At 47.3% G+C, this 22,959-nt stretch overlaps 1 protein-coding gene across 3 annotated transcripts in view; it reads right to left on the bottom strand.

The window, feature by feature from the left end:
- Window positions 1-22,959, bottom strand: part of cfap91 (cilia and flagella associated protein 91) — a 208,104-nt gene that overhangs the window by 141,154 nt on the left and 43,991 nt on the right. For all 3 annotated transcript variants that reach the window (XM_070893569.1, XM_070893568.1, XM_070893570.1), the window contains exon 6: window positions 1,302-1,477. In XM_070893569.1, the coding sequence (XP_070749670.1) occupies window positions 1,302-1,477 (176 nt within the window). The remainder of the gene's footprint in view (window positions 1-1,301; window positions 1,478-22,959) is intronic.

The raw sequence follows: 22,959 nt of genomic DNA, 5'->3' as shown, positions 1-22,959 counted from the left end.
AAACAAGCACTTAAGACAGATGTGAGCTTTTACAAGCAGCAAAAATAAGTGTTCACAATATTTTTCATTTCCCTGAATTTTGTGCACCCTGGACCATCATCATCATCATAGGTAGTCCCTCGGAATCGAGGAAGACTTGCTTCCACTCCTGAAGTGAGTTCTTTGGTGGCTGAACAGTCCAATACGAGAGCCACAGACTCTGTCACAGGTGGGACAGATAGTCATTGAGGGAAGGAGTGGGTGGGACTGGTTTGCCGCACGCTCTTTCCGCTGCCTGCGCTTGATTTCTGCATGCTCTCGGCGTTGAGACTCGAGGTGCTCAGCGCCCTCTTGGATGCACTTCCTCCACTTAGGGCGGTCTGGGCCTTACGCTAAACCCTGGACCTCACCCTGTTTGGTTGGTTAAATATTTATTTGGAGGGGGAACAACTTGGGGGAATTATTGAGAATCATAGAATGGTTACAGCATGGAAGAAGGCCATTTGGCCTGCCGAGCCCGTGTCGGCTCTCAGCTAGTCCCACTCCCCTGCACTTTCCCCGTAGCCCTGCAATTTTTTTCCCTTCAGCTAGTTATCCAACTCCTTTTTGAAAGATAAGATTAAGTCTGCCTCCACCACCCTTTCAGTCAGTACATTCCAGATCCCAACCACTCGCTGCATAAAAAAGATTTTTCTTACATCGCCTTTGATTCTTTTGCCAATCACCTTAAATCTGTTTCCTCTGGTTCTCGACCCTTCTGCCAATGGGAACAGTTTCTCTCTATCTACTTTGTCCAGACCCCTCATGATTTTGAACACCTCCATCAAATCTCCTATCAATCTTCTCTGCTCCAAGGAGAACAACCCTAGCTTCTCCAGTCTATCAACGTAACTGAAGACCTTCATTTCTGGAATCATTCTCGTAAATCTTTTCTGCACCTTCTCCAAGGTCTTCACATCCTTCCTAAAGTGTGGTGCCCAGAACTGGACACAGTACTCCAGTTAGGGCTGAACCAGTGTTTTATACAGGTTCATCATCATTTCCACACAATTGTACTCTATACCTCTATTTATAAAGCCTAGGATCCCGTATGCATTTTTAATGGCTTTCTCAACCTGCCCTGCCACCTTCAACAATTTGTGCACACACACTCCCAGGTCCCTCATGTACTCATTCTTTCTATCAAAATGTATCACTTCATATTTACATTAACTTTATTTACATCACATCTGAAAGAGCAGCCTTGAATGCTCCTCAAATGATCATACATTAGTACTACGTTACTCTGCTTTAACTGTCATTGATTTTTATATATGACTCACCAAATTTCAATGCAGCAAGAATAAGAAGTTCAGGAGCCGATCCAGGTTGCACCACATATTCTGGAGAATATGGCTCAGTTTGTGTTTCACTGTCCCTGTAATCGGTTTGTACCCCTACTGTCCGTCTGTGTACAGATTGATAATCAAAATCCTGATAATTCATTGGAGAGCCATCCCTGAAAAGAATTACAGGAAAATAAATTTTAGAACAATGATGATAAACAAAACTAAACTACCTCCAGGATTTTAATTTTAATGGTGTATGTTGTTAAACCCAGTTGGCAACCTCACGATCACAGTTGGCTTTCGAGATTCTAGTAGACTGACACTCTGAGTGACAGACAAATTTTCCCACAATCCATTGCAGGAAAGGAAAAGCTTGCATTCATATAGCACCTTTCAAAACCTCAGATATCCAAAAACATTTCACAGCCAATGAAGTACTTTTGAAGCGTATTCACAATTGTAATGTACAGAAATACAGCAGCCAATTGTGCGCAAACTGCAATTAAATAAATGACCAGATAATGGGCTGGATTTTCCGGTCTTCTGCACTCCGTTTTTCACTCCAGATGCGGAGGTGAGGTTTTCTGGGTGGGTGGTCAGCCTCCAGCACCCCGCAGCAATCCTGGGGTCCAGTTCTGTGGCAGCGCGGAGCAGCACCACCCGGAAGAGCTACACCGGTATGCAATGCCCCATGTTGCGACACTGGCATGAGTTTGACCTCCTGCCCGACCCGTCCACTCAGAACCGCGATTTGCAATGACCGCCAGGGAAATCAAGGCGGTCCAACCATCCTGTTGATGAAGAGGTGAGTAATGGACTCCTAAGGTAAGTGTGATTGTTTTTTTTAAAATTTTTTTTAGCGATTTGTGTTGTGGTGGCGTGGGTAATGTTTTGGGAATATTTTTGTGTTTTTTTTCCCCACCCCCCAGAACGTCTCTTGGAGCTCTCCCAGGCCGGCTCTTTAGCTCGGGAGTTTCCCATCCTTGCGCCAAGAGAGATGTACAACACCTTCCTTAGCGCTGCTCCTCCTGACGCAGTGCCCAGATGCCCAAACTTACCTACTGAGGCACAAATCCCTCCCCCCAAGCCTGTTTCTTTTTTTCTCCTCGTCTCTAATGGCAGTTGGTCATTATCCCGCCATTCACACCCTATCTTGACTAATTTTTAACTCCTAGCATTACCATTTCAATTTGGCCCATCATCCTTTTTGTCTCTCTAATCTCTCTTGTCTTCTACCCTATCACAGACCTTCCCTTTTGTTCTTTCTTCCCCTCCCCCTTTCAGCGCTTCTTATGAATGTGTTCTTTCCGAACACTCCATCTCTGACGAAGGGTCATCGACATGAAACGTTAACTCTGTTTCTCTCTCCACAGCCTGACCTGCTGAGATTTCCAGCATTTTCTGATTTTATTTAAGAACTCATTGTTGGCCAACCATCAGAATCTACTTGCATGTTTTAAATTTGCCTCAACAGCTTTGCCAGTTCTCCCTCATTTTCTCTTGAAGGAATTGAGTCTTGTTGGTGTATGTGTCAACGAGCACTGACCACCCTCTGATAACTTGCCCCAAGTAGCAATTCTTCATGTTTGAGCCTAGACAGTGGATATGGGAAACTGTTTAGCTGTGGAGCATATCATAGCCACACCTGATCCTGTCCTCACAAGTACACTTTTCAGACTAAACACATTGGATAGCAATAGTTGTTTCAACAACTCTTGGATACCAACGCCCCTTCGGAACCATCTTCTCCTTAACTTCCCTCTGACCGCATCCCTTCTTCCAATCTCACCCCCTGCTGTGTTTTCACTATCCCCTCTGACCTTACCCTCTCTGACCCCAAATGATCAGTCCTCAGCAAAGGCCTGAGCTTCATCCCCAGGCGTCTCCACCTCAATGAATTTCGAGCACGATGCTGAGCTCTTTTTCCATCGCCTTGGCCTCTGTGCCCACTTCTTCGGCCAGGAGTCTTCTCTCCGCACAGCAGACCCTTTCTCTCATTTTCAGAATTCTCGCTCTACCTGGACCCCTCCCGCTTGCCTCTTACCCTCTCTAGATCTCTTTATTGCGAACTGCCGATGGGACATTGGCCGTCTCAATTTCTCTGCTCCCCTCACTCACTCCAACCTATCTCCCTCTGAACTTGCAGCACTCCAACCCCAACTTCATCATTAAACCTGCTGACAAGGGTGGCACTGTTGTTGTTTGGCAGACCGACCTCTACCTTGCAGAGAGAGATCGGCAATTCTGACACCTCCTCCTATCTCCCCCTGAACCATGACCCCATTACTGAACATCAAGCCATAATTTCCCAGACTGACACTGACCTCATATCCTTTGAAGATCTTCCCTCCACAGCCACCAATCTCATAGTTCCCCAACCCCGCACAGCCCGCTTCTACCTCCTTCCCAAGATCCACAAATAGGACTGCCCTGGTAGACCCATCAACTCAGCCTGTTCTTGCCCCAGTGAACTGATTTCTTCCTATCTCGACTCTATTTTTTCTCCCCTTGCCAACTCTCTTCCCACCTACATCCGCGACTCCTCCGAAGCCCTCCGCAACTTTAAGAGTTTCCAGTTTCCTGGCCCCAACCGTCTACTTTTCACTATGGATGTCCAAACCCTCTACACTTCCATTCCCCACCAGGATGGCCTGAGGGCGTTCCAGTTCTTCCTCGAGCAGAGGTCCAATCCACCACCACCCTCCTCCTCCTCTGCCTGGCTGAACTTGTTCTCACATTGAACAACTTCTTTAACTCCACTCACTTTCTCCAAATTAAAGGTGTTCCTAGCTATGTTTGCCTTTTCGTGGGATATGTGGAACATTCTTTGTTCCAGTCCTACTTGGGTCCCCTCCCTCACCTCTTTTTCCAATACATTGATGATTGTATCGGTGCCGTATCCTGCTCTCGCCTTGAACTAGAAAACTTCATTCACTTTGCATCCAATTTCCACCCTTCCCTCACCTTCACATAGTCCATCTCCGACTCTTCCCTTCCCTTCCTCGACTTCTCGGTGTCCATTTCTGGGGATAGACTATTGACAAGCATTCAACTGGGAGGGCGCTGAGCATCTCGAGTCTCATTGCCGAGAGCATGCAGAAACTAAGCGCAGGCAGTGGAAGGAGCGTGCGGCAAACCTGTCCCACCCTCCCTTACCCTCAACGACCATCTGTCCCACCTGTGACAGGGACTGCGGCTCTCATATTGGACTGTTCAGCCACCTAAGGACTCATTTTAAGAGTGGAAGCAAGTCTTCCTCGATTCCGAGGGACTGCCTATGATGATGACTGACTCCCACAGCTACCTGAACTACACTTCCCCCGCATTCTGTAAGGACTCCATTCCATTCTCCCAGTTTCTCCGCCACCTTCCACACGAAAGCCTCTGATATGTCTTCCTTTTTTGGCAACCGAGGATGCCCCTACACCATAGTTAACATGGCCCTCGACCTTGTCCGTTCTATTTCCTGCACTTCTGCTCTCACCCCTTCCCCTCCCTCTCAGAACCACAACAGGGGTCCATCCCACCAGCCTCCATGTTCAACAGATCATCCTCCACCATTTCCACCACCTCCAGCATGATCCTACCACCAATCACATCTTCCCCTCCGCTCCACCTCAGCATTCCAAAGGGACCGCTCCCTCCACGGCACCCTGGTCCATTCCGCAGTCACCACCAGCACCCCCTCCCCTGGCAAGCGCAGGATATGCAACACTGCCCTTTTAGTTCCTCCTTTCCCACTGTCCAGCGCCCCAAATACTCCTTCCAGGTGAAACAGCGATTTACTTGTACTTCTTTCAATTTAGTATACTGTATTCACCGCTCACGATGTGGTCTCCTCTACATTGGGGAGACCAAACGCAGATTGTGTGATCGCTTTGCGGAATACCTCCGTTCAGTCCGAGCTTCCGGTCGCCTGTCACTTTAATTCTCCGCTCCACTCCCACTCGGATATCTCTGTCCTCAGACTCCTGCACTGTTCCAATGAAGCTCAATGCAAGCTCGAGGAACAGCACCTCATCTTTCGTTCAGGCATTTTACAGCCTTCTGGACTCAACATCGATTTCAACAATTTCAGATCTTAACCTCTGCCCATATTTTGCTCAGATGTATTTTTTCTCTCTCTTTGTTTCTCATGGCAGCTGATAATTATCTTGCCATTCACACCCTAACTAAACTAATATTTTTCTAACTTCTGCTATTACCATCTCACATCAGCCCATCATCCCTTTTGTCTCTCAAATCTCTCCTGTCTTCCACCCTATTACAGGCCTTCCCTTTTGTTCTTGCCTCCCCTCCCCCTTTCAGTGCTCCTTAAGAATTTGTTCATTTCGAACATTTGCCAGTTCTGATGAAAGGGCATCGACCTGAAACATTAATTCTGTTTCTCTCCACAGATGCTGCCTGACCCACTGAGATTTCCAGCATTTTCTGTTTTTACATTGGATAGCAATCAGGTTAAAGAAAACTAGCTAATTTTTCCTTGCTTTAGTCCTGGGGCACAGAAGCAAATTGCAGCCCAGGAGCAAACCTGGTCCTTCTAATCTGTATGACAATACATTTCCAGCGGAATTATCATAAAATCATAGAATGATACAGCACAGAAGGAGGCCATTTACCTGTGCCGGCTCTTTGGTAGAGGAATCCAATGAGTCCCACTCCCCCACATTTTTCCCATAGCCCTGTAATTTATTTTCTCTTCAAGCATTTATCAAATTCACTTTCAGGCAGTGCGTTCATATCACAACAACTCACTGTGTAAAAAAATATTTCCTCATGTTGCCTGTGTTTCTTTTGTCAATCACCTTAAATCTGTGTCCTCTGGTTATCGATGCTTCTGCCTTTGGAAACGGTTTCTCCTTATTTACTCTATCAAAGCCATTCATGATTTTAAACACCTCTATCAAATCTCATCTTAACCATCTTGCTCTGAGGAGAACAACCCCAGCTCCTCCAGTTTCTCCACATAACTTAAGTCCCTCATCCCAGATACCAAACTGCACCCCCTTTAACATTGTATAATTTAGTTGATATTGTCTCGCCTCATTCTTTCTACCAAAATGCATCATTTCAAACTTCTCTGCGTTAAATTTCATCTGCCCATTTTACCAGTCTCTCTATGTCTTCCTGAAGTCTGCTACTATCCTCTCTTTGTTTACTACATTTACAAGATTCTGGTCATCTGCAAACTTTGAAATGATGCCCTGTATACCAAAGTCCAGGTCATTAATATATATCAAAACATCAATTGTCCCAATACTGATATTCGGGGAACACCACTGCATACTTTCCTCCAGTCTGAAAAACAACTGTTCACCGCCAATTTCGTATTCACACTGCCACTGACCCTTTAATCCCATGGGCTTTAATTTTGCTAACAAGTCTATTATGTGGTACTTTGTCAAATGCTTTTTGAAAGTCCATATACACAGAGTCAACCGCACTACCCTTATCAACCCTTTCTGTTCTTCATCAAAAGAACTCAATCAAGTTAGTCAAACACAATTTGCCATTGATAAATCTGTGCTCACTTTCATTTATTAACTCATATTTTTCCAAATGCCAATTAATTTTGTTCCAGATTATTGGGTAGGATTTTAACTTGGAGGCAGGTAGGGAACGGGAGGGCTGGATTGCGGTCAGGAAATCCGGGTGAACAGATTTCGCTCCTGCCAAATTTAAACAGCAAGGCCTGATTAACATTCTTTTTCTCTGTTTTCCTCCCCGCAGCCAGCCAGTTTGAGAGGCTGGTTGGTTGTCAGGCAGGTAGGCCTGTGACATCAATCCACAGCTGGGGAGCAGTAAGGAGGGAGACAGGGATCGGTGGCCGGAGGGGGGGGGGGCCTCGTGGGGATGGGGGGGGGGGGGTCAGAGGCCTCGTGGGGATGAGGGGGGAGGGTTCAGAGGCTTCATGGTAGCAGGTTAGGGGGGAGATCATAAGATTTGACTGGGGTGTCTGATCATGGGGGTTGGCGAGGCAGGAATACTGGATCCAGCAGGTAAGTGTAAAGGAACTTACCTCCTGAATCCAGCAGTGCTCACCTTCCTTTAGTTACCGGTTTCCTGGAGACTTTAAAGACCTGGCCACCCAGAGTTACATTTAAAATGGAGATTCAAAAATGAGTTTACTTTATAATTCCTTGATAAAGCTGCATATAAAGATTCATGTCAAACCACCTGCTGGGATCGAGTTGGCCCCCGTCCTGCCTCCATTAAAATTGGAAGTGGGTGGGTTGGGGGCAGGTTGGGGTCGAGATTCTGATTTCTACTACTTTAGCCTCCCATCCAACTCAAACCCACCTGTTTTTTGGGGGTTAAAATTTCCCCCATTGTATCTAAAAGTTTCCCCACCACTGACGTTAAGCTGACTGACCCATAGGGCTCAATTTTGGCCGAGCCAGTTTTTCAGCATACTTACCCAAGTTACGCCGCTTAAGTACGTCCGGAGATGCTCCGGAAAAAAATGTTCCAACTTTGGCCGCTGTCTGGCCTCTTCACTGCAGCCGCGCAGCGTGGCCAGTCACCTCGGGGGGTGGAGCCTGCGTTCTGCGCTGGAAAATGTGCCGGGACGTCTGCACATGCGCAGTGGAGAATATTGATGGCTGCGCATGCGCAGTAGCGCTGCGAGTTGGCAATCAGCCATTTTTAAAGAGCTGCTTGTGTCTTCGTGCCAGAAGGAATGCTGTGTTAGGAAAATCACTGCTGAATGCCAGAAGCAGAGCTCTGTTTGGAAAAATCACTGCTGCATGCAAAATCAATCCTGTGTGTTTGGAAAAATCACTGTGTGTTTAAGAGGAAAAGTGCTGAGTGTCTCAGAGCAGTTGCAGCAATACAGCAATGCAGCAACGTGGACCAAGGACAAAGAATTTCTTGCTGGAAAAAATGGAGACACTAGTTAATGTCATTGAAAACAGATGGCAGGAGCTGGATACCAGCAGAGGTCACATAAAAGTGCCACCAAAAGAAATGAAGAAACGCTGGAACCAATTTGCAGAAGATTTCTGCGCCATTGGTGAACACCAAGAGATCTTGAAGCCAGTGTAAAAAGAAATGGCAGGACCTTGGTCAAGTAGTTAGTGTAAGTAATATTTTCATTTATTCAATGCCATTGCAATTGTAAATGTGACCAGCTGTATATGTCCCACCCAGTAGAAAGACACCCTCTCTAAAAAGTTGCATTTTCATCTTTGCAGAGAAATTGTCCCACAACAAAAGGGAAAGAACTCAAACAGGGGGTAGCCTGCCAAATCTGCACCCACTGACACCCTTGGAAGACAGGATCGCTGCTTTATGGGTCCTGCCTGGAGAAAAACTATCAGTACTGCACAAGCTGGGCCCACACTCGAGGGAGAGGGTAAGTCCTGAAAATTCATCATGGCCCTTCAAATCAACCTGCTGCCTGGCCTGCTATGTGTGATCCTACTCATGCCACCCACCCTGCCCCCTCCTTTGCTGCTAACCATTTGACTGTTCTGTTATATTTTGCAGAACTTGAGGCCAATCCTGAAGATGTAGAAGAAGATTCAGATGCGGATGAACCTGAAGAGAACATCTTACAATCCAGCCCTCCAGACCAAGAACATGGGTGGGAGGGGGAGGAGGAGTGGCATGTGCTGGATGAAGCTGCCACTTTTCTACTGAATATGGAGCAGGTGCAGTTCATGGAGATGCCCGCCCCTTCCATGACTAGTGGTTTTACTTCTGATGGGACAGTCCATGGTTTCACACACTCCGAGGTTTCGAGTCCCAGTATTGGCTGCAGCAAGTAACATCCAGGGTCCCACCATCCGAGGATGCGGGTCCCAGTGGAATGCAGCGAGGCACACCCAGGGCCCCACCGTCCGAGGATGCGGGTCCCACTGGGATGCCGTGAGGCAGACCCAGAGTGAGGGGAAGGAGAAATCGACCACGCTCTCCTGAGATGCAGGATGCAACAGATGTGGTTCAGATCATGTCATTGAGTGCGGAGAGCATTGACCTTACCCGATCACTCCTGGACATCATCAGTGGGGTGAGTGATGAGGTAGCAGGACTGTCGGGAGAAGTAACAGCAATGACATGGGAAATGGGAACGATGTCCGGGACCATCAGTGAGGGAATAGTGTCCATGAGGGAGGGAATGTCAGAGGTGGTGCAAAGCACGGCAGTGGCCATGAGGGAGGGAATGTCAGAGGTGGTGCAAAGCACGGCAGTGGCCATGAGGGAGGGAATATCAGAGGTAGTGGAAAGGATGACACTGGCAATGACACAGGTCATCAGGGAGGGAATGTTTCAGTCCGCTGAGACACTGTCAGTGTGCATGAGGGAGGGCATGTGTGAGTTCGCTGCTGCAATAAGGGAACACACCCAGTCCATGCGCCCATTGACAGAATCAACTGCCACTCCCACTGCAATCCCCACACCAGCCTCTGAAGAACCCCAAGCCGGGCCCTCCATATTACCACCTGACCACTCCCCCCAATTCCACCCCCCCCCCCCCCCCATCGAGAAGTGCGCATTACCCGAGATGTTAGAAGAAATAAGCTTGGTACCAAACCCAAAATCACTGCGCCACCGCCTGCGGGCAGGGGTGGAGGAGAGTCCAAGATCAAGTGCAGCGGGCGGTCTTACACTAAGGGGATAAGAGATGGCTGCAGCCTTTCTTTGCTGCTGCTGTTCTTGTTGTTGTTGATGTTACAGTTGTAAATGTTCTCACATTAAAAGTATTTTGTAAGTTATGTAAATTTACAACTTTATAAGTGATCTTAAAGTTTAAGTGATCTTAAAGAATCATATTTGTTGTGTATCTGTAAAGCATGCACTCCCATGTTTCGCCACCAGGGAGCGCAACCCCTGAAGTCCCAAGGGTTCCCAGCATCCCTTGGGAGCACTGTGTATAAGCCGGCCCCTAAGGCCTGTTACACACTCTGGAGTGTCTTAATAAAGACTGAGGTCACTGTTACTTTAACCTCCCTGTGTGCAGTCTCATCTGTGTTAGCAACACAACAATATTAAAGTAAACATAGAAACATAGAAAATAGGTGCAGGAATAGGCCATTCAGCCCTTCGAGCCTGCACCACCATTCAATAAGATCATGACTGATCATTCACCTCGGTACCACTTTCCTGCTTTCTCTCCATAATCCCTTGATCCCTTTAGCCATAAGGGCCGTATCTAACTCCCTCTAACGCCACACAAGTGCCAAGCAATGATTATCTAAAACAATCAAGAGTCTAAGCATCGCCTCTTGACATTCAATGGCATTACTATCGTTGAATACTCCACCATCAACATCCTGGGGGGGTCACCATTGACCAGAAACTTAACTGGACCAGTCACATAAATACTGTGGCAACAAGAGCAGGTTAGAGGCTGGGTATTTTGCGGCGTGTGTCTCACCTCGTGACTCGCCAAAGCCTTTCCACCATCTACAAGGCACAAGTCAGGAGTGTGATGGAATACTCTCCACCTGTCTAGATGAGTGCAGCTCCAACAACACTCAAGAAACTCAACACCATCCAGGACAAAGCAGCCCGCTTGATTGGCACCCCATCCACCACCTTAAACATTCACTCCGTTTGATACAAGAATAATTTTATTATAGTAAAGTTAAGTACATTGTAAACTTTTGAATAAAATATATTTTACATTAAAACTGAATCTTGTTCCATTAACACAACACAACATTACGGAACAGCTCCAAAAAATAAACATGTCCATGCGGAATAGTTGTCGCTGAACCCTCAGACATCAGTAAAGTGTTCACGGATGAGCTGCTGGCGCAAGGCTTGAGCAATCGTTAAAGGAGCACAATGGCCTGCCCTCCTCCGCCATCGTGCTCCGGCTTCAGGCACTTGCATGGTTTCCTCATCCTAGTCGTCCTCCTCCTCCATCACCTCCTCCTGCTCGTCACCTGCATCTTCCACATAATTATCATCAGCCACTCTCACCACAGGTGGGTCTTCTTCCACTACCAGCTGCTGCTGCCTCATGATGGCTAAGTTATGCGGCATGCAGCACACAACAGTGAACTGACCGACAATCTCAGGGGAGTATTGCAAGTAGCCTCCGGAATGGTCCAGGCATCGGAAACGCTGTTTCAAGATGCCAATGGTCCTCTCTATGATGCTGCGCGTCGCAATGTGCGACATGTTGTATTGATGGTCAGCTTCCATCCGGGTTACACGTAGGGGCGTCATAAGCCAGGTGGCGAGGCCGTACCCTTTGTCTCCCAGTAGCCAGCTCTGCCCTTCTGGCTGCTGCTCAAACATGGCAGATATAACGCTGTCACTTAGGATGAACGCATCATGGGTGCTGCCAGGGTATCTTGCATTGACTGACATGATGCGATGCATGTTGTCACACACGAGCTGCACATTAATGGAGTGGAAGCCTTTTCTATTCCTGAACATCTCGGAATCCTCCGAAGGTGCTCGCAATCAATGCAGCCCCTGTGCCTTTGGGAAGCCAGCAATCCTCGAGAACCCCACAGCCCTGTCATGGATTGCTTGGGCAATCATTGGGAATTTGATGAAGTCATTCCTCCGCGCATACAGTGCAGCCGTGACCTGGCGAATGGAGACATGTATTACATGCTGAGAGTTGGCGCACACATCTCCAGTTGTAACTTGAAACGATCCGGAGGCATAGAATGAAAGTGCAGCTGTAACCTTCACTTCAACTGACAAAGCAGTCCACCTGACGCTTCTCAGCTGCAGGTCTCAGCAACTCACAGATCTCACGGACAACTTCTCTGCGGAAACGCAGCCTTCTGACACATTCTGCATCACTCAGGTGCAGGTACGAACGCCTGTCTTGAAATTGCCGAGGTGGGTAAGGCCTCCTGCCCAGCAGCCTACGGGCTCTGATGTTCCTGATGTGATGAGCTCTTTCAAAAAAGGTCAAAACGGCAGGAAAGCAGGCAGAACAGGTTTGCAATTCTCGCTCTCTCTCACTCTTCCCCCCTCCCCCCAAGGTCTGTATGGATGGACCGCACCCAAAGTTCTTTTGTCCTCTCCTCTCTCCTTCCCCCACCTCCTTGAGTCTTGTGACCTCCCCCCTCCCCCACCACCCTCTCCGTTGAAATGCAGCCTCTCTGTGGTCCCCGATGCTTGCCAGGTCGTTCCCTCCCTCCCCCCACCCTTTCCGTTGAATTGCAGCTTCTCCGTTGAATTGCAGCTGCTCTGTGGGCCCCGATGTTGGCCAGTTCGATCGCTCCCGCCCCTAGCCCAGGCTGAGTGGCCTCCCGGTGCATTGTCCCGCCCCTAGTCCAGGCCGAGTGGCCTCCCGGTGCATTGTCCCGCCCCTAGCCCAGGCCGAGTGGACTCCTGGTGCGTTCTCCCACCCCTAGCCCAGGCCGAGTGGCCTCCCGGTGCGTTCTCCCACCCCTAGCCCAGGCCGAGTGGCCTCCTGGTGCGTTCTCCCACCCCTAGCCCAGGCCGAGTGGCCTCCCGCTGCGTTCTCCCACCCCTAGCCCAGGCCAAGTGGCCTCCCGGTGCATTGTCCCGCCCCTAGCCCAGGCCGTGTGGCCTCCCGCACCCCCGCTGCCTGCCCGGGCCGAGTGCAGAAAGGTGAATTGCAGTTTGATGATGAAGGTAGGACTTAAATTTTTTATTTCTTATTTTAATTGTGCGAAGGAAGGATGGTTTTGCAAGTCTGTTCCCGAAGGCTTGGTTGGTTCAGGTCCAGGTCCTCTCCGCTTCCCGCCCCTATCCCAGGCCGAATGGCCTCCGATGTACCTACCTGCGGCAATTTCCTTTAACTCTCCACAAGGGTTTTCTCAAGTGGCCACATATGCTGGCCTAAGTAGAAATGGAGTAACTATTAGCTGGCCAAAGTTGCCTAAATGGCTAGAACTGGCGTAGGTGGCTGGTTAAAAAAAAAAACTAACCTAAAAAAAAGTTCCTATGGAGTGGAGGGTAGCCAATGTAACCCCACTTTTTAAAAAAGGAGGGAGAGAAAACAGGGAATTATAGACCGGTCAGCCTGACATCGGTAGTGGGTAAAATGATGGAATCAATTATTAAGGATGTCATAGCAGCGCATTTGGAAAGAGGTGACATGATAGGTCCAAGTCAGCATGGATTTGTGAAAGGGAAATCATGCTTGACAAATCTTATGGAATTTTTTGAGGATATTTCCAGTAGAGTGGATAAAAGAGAACCAGTTGATGTGGTGTATTTTGACTTTCAGAAGGCTTTCGACAAGGTCCCACACAAGAGATTAATGTGCAAAGTTAAAGCACATAGGATTGGGGGTAGTGTGCTGACGTGGATCGATTGGCAGACAGGAAGCAAAGAGTAGGAGTGAATGGGTACTTTTCAGAATGGTAGGCAGTGACTAGTGGGGTACCGCAAGATTCTGTGCTGGGGCCCCAGCTGTTTACATTGTACATTAATGATTTAGACGAGGGGATTAAATGTAGTATCTCCAAATTTGCGGATGACACTAAGTTGGGTGGCAGTGTGAGCTGCGAGGAGGATGCTATGAGGCTGCAGAGTGACTTGGATAGGTTAGGTGAGTGGGTAAATGCATGGCAGATGAAGTATAATGTGGATAAATGTGAGGTTATCCACTTTGGTGGTAAAAACAGAGAGACAGACTATTATCTGAATGGTGACAGATTAGGAAAAGGGGAGATGCAACGAGACCTGGGTGTCATGGTACATCAGTCATTGAAGGTTGGCATGCAGGTACAGCAGGCGGTTAAGAAGGCAAATGGCATGTTGGCCGTCATAGCGAGGGGATTTGAGTACAGGGGCAGGGAGGTGTTACTATAGTTGTACAGGGCCTTGGTGAGGCCACACCTGGAGTATTGTGTACAGTTTTGGTCTCCTAACTTGAGGAAGGACATTCTTGCTATTGAGGGAGTGCAGCGAAGGTTCACCAGACTGATTCCCGGGATGGCGGGACTGACATATCAAGAAAGACTGGATCAATTAGGCTTGTATTCACTGGAGTTCAGAAGAATGAGAGGGGATCTCATAGAAACGTTTAAAGTTCTGACGGGTTTAGACAGGTTCGATGCAGGGAGAATGTTCCCAATGTTGGGGAAGTCCAGAACCAGGGGTCATAGTCTAAGGATAAGGGGTAAGCCATTTAGGTCCGAGATGAGGAGAAACTTCTTCACCCAGAGAGTGGTGAACCTGTGGAATTCTCTACCACAGAAAGTTGTTGAGGCCAATTCACTAAATATATTCAAAAAGGAGTTAGATGTAATCCTTCCTACTAGGGGGATCAAGGGGTATGGCAAGAAAGCAGGAATGGGGTACTGAAGTTGCATGTTCAGCCATGAACTCATTGAATGGCGGTGTAGACTCGAAGGTCCGAATGGCCTACTCCTGCACCTATTTTCTATGTTTCTATGTTTCTAACTAAGTGAGTTACGCTGGTGCAAATTCATTGAGAAAACTGGGGATTTTTAAGTTAGGCCAGAAAAAGCAGCCTACTCCCCAAAAAATGGAGCAACTCCTGGCTAAAATTGAGCCATAGTTTCCGGGTTTATCCCGCTCCGCTATTTTTAAACAGGAAAGAAAAGATTGCATTTATATAACACCTTTCATAACCACCAGCCATCTCAAAGCGCTTTACAGTCAATTAAGTACTTTTGAAGTGTAGTCACTGTTGTAATGTGGGAAATGCAGCAGCCAATTTACGCACAACATGCTCCCACAAACAGCGATGTGATAATGACCAGATAATCTGTTTAGTGATGTTGATTGAGGGATAAATATTGGCCAGGACACCGGGGATAATTCCCCTGCTTTTCTTCAAAATAGTGCCATGGGATCTTTTACATCCACCCGAGAGAGCAGACGGGGCCTCGGTTTAATGTCTCATCCAAAAGACGGCACCTCCGACAGTGCAGCACTCCCTCAGCACTGCACTGGAGGGTCAGTCTAGATTTATGTGCTCAAGTCCCTGGAGTGGGACTTGAACCCACAATCTTCTGACTCAGAGGCAAGTGTGCTACTCACTGAGCCACAGCTGGAACAGGGTGTAACATTTTCAACTCCTCTGGCACCACTCCCACATGAATTATATGATTTTTTTTTTAAATTGAAGGTGTCTGTTCCAAATCTCGGAACAATTCACCTATGATGAGGATAGAAAAAATATGCATGAGCAAAACGATGAAATATTATCAAACTGGCTAAAATGTACATAGTTTACATTATAATTCCTTGATAAAGCTGCATATAAAGATTCATAAAAATAATTGATTTTAATGTTTGTAGGAATTACTTACTGCATTTCAGACTGCACCAAAATTTATCTGACACATGAGCCAAACAGTTCTGAAGTGCAAGAATATATGCTCATAATGCAAAAAAGACAATAAATGCCTCTTATACTTGAAACATTCTGTTATTAGTATTACTATTATTATTGTTATTACTATTAGCTCTGTTATAACAACAATTTGGATTTATATAGAACATTTAACATAGTAAAACACGCCAAAGTGCTTCACAGGAATGTTAGAAGACAAAAAGTTGACACCGAGCCACAAGAAATTAGAGTAAATGACCAAAAAGTAGGTTTTAAGGAGCATCTTAAAGGAGGAAAGAGAGCTAGAGGGACGGAAAGGTTTAGGGAGGGAGTTCCAGAGCTTAAGGCCCAGGCAGCTGAAGGCATGGCCACCAATAGTTGAGCGATTATAGTCAGGGATGCTCAAGAGGGCAGAATTTGAGGAGATTCTTCTTCTTCTTCGGTAGTTCCTCGGAGTTGAGGATGACTTGTTTCCGCACTAAAAATGAGTTCTCAGGTGACAGATGAGTCCAATGCGGGACCGACAGTCTCTGTCACATGTGGGCAGATGGTGGTTGAAGGAACGAGTGGGTGGGGTGCTTGGGTTGCCGTGCGCTCCTTCCGCTGTCAACGCTTGGCTTCCGCTTGCTCCCGACGAAGAGACTAGAGGTGTTTGGCGCCTACCCGGATGCTTCTCCTCCACTTTGAGCGGTCTTGGATTCCCAGGTGTCGGTGGGGATGTTGCGCTTTTTCAAGGAGGCTTTGAGGGTGTCCTTGAAGCATTTCCTTTGCCCACCTGGGGCTCGCTTGCCGTGTCGAAGCTCCGAGTAGAGCACTTGTTTTGGGAGTCTCATATCAGGCATGTGGACAATGTGGCCCGTCCAACAGAACTGATCCGAGCGTGGTCAATGCTTCGATGGTGGGGATGTTGGCCTGAGCGAGAACACTGACGCTGGTGTGCCTATCCTGGCAATGGATTTGCAGGATCTTGTGGAGGCAGCGTTGGTGGTACTTCTGCGGTGTCTGCTGTACATAGTCCATGTCTCTGAACATATAGGAGGGCGGTATCACTACTGCTCTGTAGACCATGAGCTGGTGCCAGGTTTGAGGTCCTGGTCTTCAAACACTCTCTTCCTCAGGTGACCAAAGGCTGTGCTGGTACACTGAAGGCGGTGTTGGACCTTGTCGTCGAAGTCTGCCCTTGTTGCCAGTAGGCTCCCGAGGTATGGAAAATGATCCACGTTGTCTAAGGCCTCGTCGTGGATTTTGATAATCGGGGAGTAGTGCTGTGTGGCGGGGGCAGGTTGGTAGAGGACCTTTGTCTTAGTGTAAGGCCCATGGTCTCGTTCGCTTCAGTGAAGGTGTTGACGATGGCTTGGAGTTCAGCTTCCGAGTGTGTGCAGACGCAAGCATCGTCTGCGTACTGTAATTCAATGACAGAGGGTGGGACAACCTTGGATCTGACCTGGAGGCAGCGGAGGTTGAACAGATTCCCGTTTGTTCTGTAGATTAGCTCCACTCCAGCAGGGAGCTTACTGAGGGCGAGATGGAGCATTGCAATAAGGAAGATCGAGAAGAGCTTTGGTGCGATGACACAGCCTTGTTTGACCCTGGTCCGAACGTGAATTTGATCTGTGGTGGATCCATTGGTCAGGTCACGGCTTGCATGTCATCGTGGAGTAGGCGAAGGATGGTGAAATTTTTTTTTTTTTTTTTTTAAAAGGGCAGCCGAATTTGAGGAGGACGCTCCATAAACCCTCACGGTTTGACAATGTCGAAGGCCTTTGTGAGGTCAAAGAAGGCCATGTACAGAGGTTGACCTTCTTTGACCTCACAAAGGCCTTCGACACTGGAGGAGATTACAGAGATAGGAAGGGCCAAGGACATGGAAGGATTTGAAAACGAGGATGAGAATTTTGAAATCGAGGTGTTGCTTGTCCGGGAGCCAATGGAGGTCAGCAAGCACAGGGGTGTGAGTGAACGGGACTTGGTGCGAGTTAGAAAGCAGAGTTTTGGATGACCTCAAGTTTATGTAGGGTAGATAGTGAGAGGCCAGCCAGAATAGTCAAGTCTAGAGATAACAAAGGCATGGATGAGGGGTTCAGCATCAAATGAGCTGAGGCAGGGGCGGAGACGGGCAATATTACGGAGGTGGAAATAGACGGTCTTAGTTGTGTCACGGATTTGTGGTTGGAATCTCATTTCAAGGTCAAATATGACACAAAGGTTGAAAACAGTCTGGTTCAGCCTGAGACAGATGCTAGGTAGAGGGATGGAGTTGGTGGCTAGAGAACAGAGTTTGTGACGGGGCCCGTAAATAATGTCTTTGGTCTTCCCAATATTTAATTGGAGAAAATTTCTGCTCATTCAGTACTGGATGACGGACAAGCAGTCTGACAATTTAGAGACCATGGAGGGATCGAGGGAAGTGGTGGTGAGGTAGAGCTGGGTGTCATCAGCGTATATGTGGAAACTGACGGCGTGTTTTCGGATGATGTCGCTAAGGGGCAGCATATAGTTGAGAAATAAGAGGTGGCCAAGGATAGATCCTTGGCGGACCCCAGAGGTAACGATGCAGGAGTGGGAAGAGAAGCCATTGCAGGTGATTTTCTGGCAACTACGATTGGATAGATAACAATAGAACCAGATTAGCACAGTCCCACCCATTTGAACGATGGTGGAGAGGCGTTGGAGGAGGCTGGAGTGGTCAACCATGTCAAAGGCTGCAGACAGGTCGCAGGCAGTTCATGAAGGATGAAGAGGGATAGTTTACCTTTGTCGCAGTCACAAAGGATATCACTGTGACTTTGAAAAGAGCCATTTCGGTACTGTGGCAAGGCACTATATAAATTCACGTTTTTTTGTTGTAGTTGTTGCAGCAGAATTGCACTTTTACCTAGAAAATGTAAACAGAGTACTAACTGGAACTGATGCTGAAACTACTGATCTGGGATCAGAAACTGCATTACAAATGCAGTACTAAAGCAGAAAATCAGTTCACGAATTCTCAGGTTAACTGTTCCAAAACCAGGTAATGAAACTAGTTATTCTACCTTTATCTTTGCACAATGACTTTATCCTCCAAGATTATATTTTACTGACCAAAATGTTAGTGTTATATCAGCATAAATTTCAGTAACAGCAGTCATTATCTAAACAACATCATTTTTGTCTCACATTGGTTTTGCATGGTTCAAGTTGCTGTGTCTAGGTTTAAAAACTGTCAAATCCTTTACTCTGATTAAATTACTTATTATGGACTGGATTTTCAAGCCCTTTGCACTCCAGGTTTTGCCCCAGAGCAGTGTGAAAGGCGGTGGTGAGGTCTCCAGCGCCTCGTGGCGATCCTCCAGTTGGGTTTTGCAGCGGTGCAGAGCAGCAGCACTGGGAAGGGAAGAGCTGCTCCGGGTGTGCAACTCCCCTGGTTGTGACACCGGCGTAGTTTTGAGTTATGCCCAACCCATCCACCTGGAAGTGCACCCGCAATGACCGCCGGGAAATCAGAGCGGTTCCACGATGCCAGCGGCGGAGAGGAAAGTGAAGTACTACAAAAGTAAATCCAAGTGTTTTTAATTTTTAATTTTTGAACAATTTGTGTTGCGGTGGCGTGGGCAATGTGTCCTTCTCAAATTCAGCTGTCCACAAAAATTCTGCACCATCCTCCGCCTGCTTCACGATGACATGCAAGCTGTGATTCTTACCAATGGATCCACCACAGACCCAATACAAGTGCAGACCGGGGTCAAGCAAGACAGTGTCATCGCACCAACGCTCTACTCAATCTTCCTCGCTGTAATGCTTCATATCACCCTTAACAAGCTCCCCGCTGGAGTGGAGTTAACCTACAGGACAAGCGGGAAATTGTTCAACCTCCGACGCCTCCAATCCAGATCCAAGGTTGCTCCAACCTCTGTCACTGAATTACAATATACAGATGACGCTTGCGTTTGTGCACACTCGGAGTTCAAACTCCAAACCATCGTTGACACCTTCACTGAAAGATACGAGAGTCTGGGCCTCAGATTAAACATCAGTAAGACAAAGGTCCTCCACCAACCAGCCCCCGCCACACAGTACTGCTCCCCGGTTACCAAGATCCACGATGTGACCTTGGAAAATGTGGACCACTTTCCATAGCTTGGGAGCTACTATTAGCAAGGGCAGACATCAATAACTAAGTGCAACACTACCTTCAGTGTGCCAGTGTAGCCTTCGGCCACCTGAGGAAAAGTGTTCGAAGACCAGGATCTCAAACCTGGCACCAAGTTCATGGTCTACAGAGCAGTAATGATAACCGCCCTCCTAAATGCTTCAGAGACGTGGACTATGTACAGTAGGCATCCCAAAGCATTGGAGAAGTGCCTCCACAAATCCTGCAAATTAATTGGCAGGGTAGGCACACCATTGTCAGCGTTCTCTCTCAGGCAAACATCCCCAGCATCGAGGCATTGACCATGCTCAACCAGCTCCAGTGGAGGGGGGGGGGGGGGGTCACATTGTCCACATGCCCGATGCTAGACTGCCGAAACAAGCACTCTACTCATAGAAATATAGAAAATAGGTGCAGGAGTAGGCCATTCAGCCCTTGAGCCTGCACCACCATTCAATAAGATCATGGCTGATCATTCCCTCAGTGCCCCTTTCCTGCTTTCTCTCCTTGATCCCTTTAGCCATAAGGGCCATATCTAACTCCCTCTTGAATATATCCAATGAACTGGCATCAACAACTCTCTGCGGTAGGGAATTCCACAGGTTAACAACTCTCTGAGTGAAGCAGTTTCTCCTCATCTCAGTCCTAAATGGCCGACCCCTTATCCGAACCCTTACCTTACTCCTGCTTCTGGATTTCCACATCATCAGGAACATTCTTCCCGCATCTAACCTGTCCAGTCCCGTCAGAATCTTATACGTTTCTATGAGATCCCCTCTCATCCTTCTAAACTCCAGTGTATAAAGGCCCAGTTGATCCAGTCTCTCCTCATATGTCAGTCCCGCCATCCGGGGAATCAGTCTGGTGAACCTATGTTGCACTCCCTCAATAGCAAGAACGTCCTTCCTCAGATTAGGAGACCCAAACTGAATACAATATTCCAGGTGAGGCCTCACCAAGGCCCTGTACAACTGCAGTAAGACCTCCCTGCTCCTATACTCAAATCCCCTAGCTATGAAGGCCAACATACCATTTGCCTTCTTCACCGCCTGCTGTACCTGCATGTGAACTTTCAATGACTGATGAACCATGACACCCAGGTCTCGTTGCACCTCCCCCTTTCCTAATCTGTCGCCATTCAGATAATATTCTATCTTCGTGTTTTTGCCCCCAAGGTGGATAACTTCACATTTATCCACATTATACTGCATCTGCCATGCATTTTCCCACTCACCTAACCTGTCCATGTCACCCTGCAGCCTTTTAGCGTCCTCCTCACAGCTCACACTGCCACCCAGTTTAGTGTCATCTGCAAACTTGGAGATATTACACTCAATTCCTTCATCTAAATCATTAATGTATATTGTAAAGAGCTGGGTTCCCAGCACGGAGCCCTGTGGCACCCCACTAGTCACTGCCTGCCATTCTGAAAAGTACCCGTTTATCCCAACTCTCTGCTTCCTGTCTGCCAACCAGTTCTCTATCCACGTCAGTACATTACCCCCAATACCATGTGCTTTGATTTTGCACGCCAATCTCTTTTGTGGGACCTTGTCAAAAGCCTTTTGAAAGTCCAAATACACCACATCCACTGGTTCTCCCTTGTCCACTCTACTAGTTACATCCTCAAAACATTCCAGAAGATTTGTCAAGCATGATTTCCCTTTCATAAATCCATGCTGACTTGGACCGATCCGGTCACTGCTTTCCAAATGCGCTGCTATTTCATCTTTAATAATTGATTCCAACATTTTCCCCACTACTGATGTCAGGCTAACCGGTCTATAATTACCCGTTTTCTCTCTCCCTCCTTTTTTAAACAGTAGTGTTACATTAGCTACCCTCCAGTCCATAGGAACTGATCCAGAGTCGATAGACTGTTGGAAAATGATCACCAATGCATCCACTATTTCTATGGCCACTTCCTTAAGTACTCTGGGATGCAGACTATCAGGCCCCGGGGATTTATCGGGCTTCAATCCCATCAATTTCCCTAACACAATTTCCCGCTTTATAAGGATATCCTTCAGTTCTTCCTTCTCACTAGACCCTCAGTCCCCTAGTATTTCCGGAAGGTTATTTGTGTCTTCCTTCGTGAAAACGGAACCTTAGTATTTGTTTAACTGGTCCGCCATTTCTTTGTTCCCCATTATAAATTCACTGAATCTGACTGCAAGGGACCTACGTTTGTTTTCACTAATCTTTTTCTCTTCACATATCTATAGAAGCTTTTGCAGTCAGTTTTTATGTTCCCAGCAAGCTTCCTCTCATACTCTATTTTCCCCCTCCTAATTAAACCCTTTGTCCTCCTCTGCTGTATTACAAAATTCTCCCAGTCCTCAGGTTTGCTGCTTTTTCTGGCCAATTTATATGCCTCTCCCTTGGATTTAACACTATCCCTAATTTCCCTTGTTAGCCACGGTTGAGCCACTTTCCCCATTTTATTTTTACTCCAGACAGGGTTGTACAATTGTTGAAGTTCATCCATGTGATCTTTAAATGTTTGCCATTGCCTATCCACCGTCAACCCTTTAAATATTACTCGCCAGTCTATTCTAGCCACTTCACGTCTCATACCATCGAAGTTACCTTTCCCCAAGTTCAGGACCCTAGTCTCTGAATTAACTGTGTCACTCTCTATCTTAATAAAGAATTCTACCATATTATGGTCACTCTTCCCCAAGGGACCTCGCACAACAAGATTGTTAATTAGTCCTTTCTCATTACACATCACCCAGTCTAGGATGGCCAGCCCTCTAGTTGGTTCCTCGACATATTGGTCTAGAAAACCATCCCTAATACACTCCAGGAAATCCTCCTCCACCGCATTGCTACCAGTTTGGTTAGCCCAGTCAATATATAGATTGAAGTCGCCCATGATAACTGCTGTACCTTTATTGCACGCATCCCTAATTTCTTGTTTGATGCTGTCCCGATCCTCATTACTACTGTTACGTCACGGCTGGCATGTCCGAGGAGGGCAGAGGAAATGCTTTAAGGACATCCTCAAAGCCTTCTTGAAAAAATGCAACTTCCCACCAACTCTTGGTAATCCCTGGCCCAAGACTGTTCAAAATGGAGGAAGAGTGTTCGAGAATGCACCGAACACTTTGAGTCTCTTCGCCGGGAGCACACAGAAGCCAAGTACAAACAGCAGAAGGAGTGTATGACAAATCAAGCAACCCATCCCTCCACCTGTTCCACCTGTGACAAAGACTGTAAATCCCACATTGGTCTCATCAGGCACCTCAGAACTCCTTTTAGTGTGGAAG

The sequence above is a fragment of the Pristiophorus japonicus genome, chromosome 11 (genome assembly GCF_044704955.1).
Source record: "Pristiophorus japonicus isolate sPriJap1 chromosome 11, sPriJap1.hap1, whole genome shotgun sequence".
NCBI classification, from domain to species: domain Eukaryota; kingdom Metazoa; phylum Chordata; class Chondrichthyes; family Pristiophoridae; genus Pristiophorus; species Pristiophorus japonicus.
Note: the sequence above shows the minus strand (reverse complement) of the source record. Positions and strands in the feature narration are given on the sequence as shown.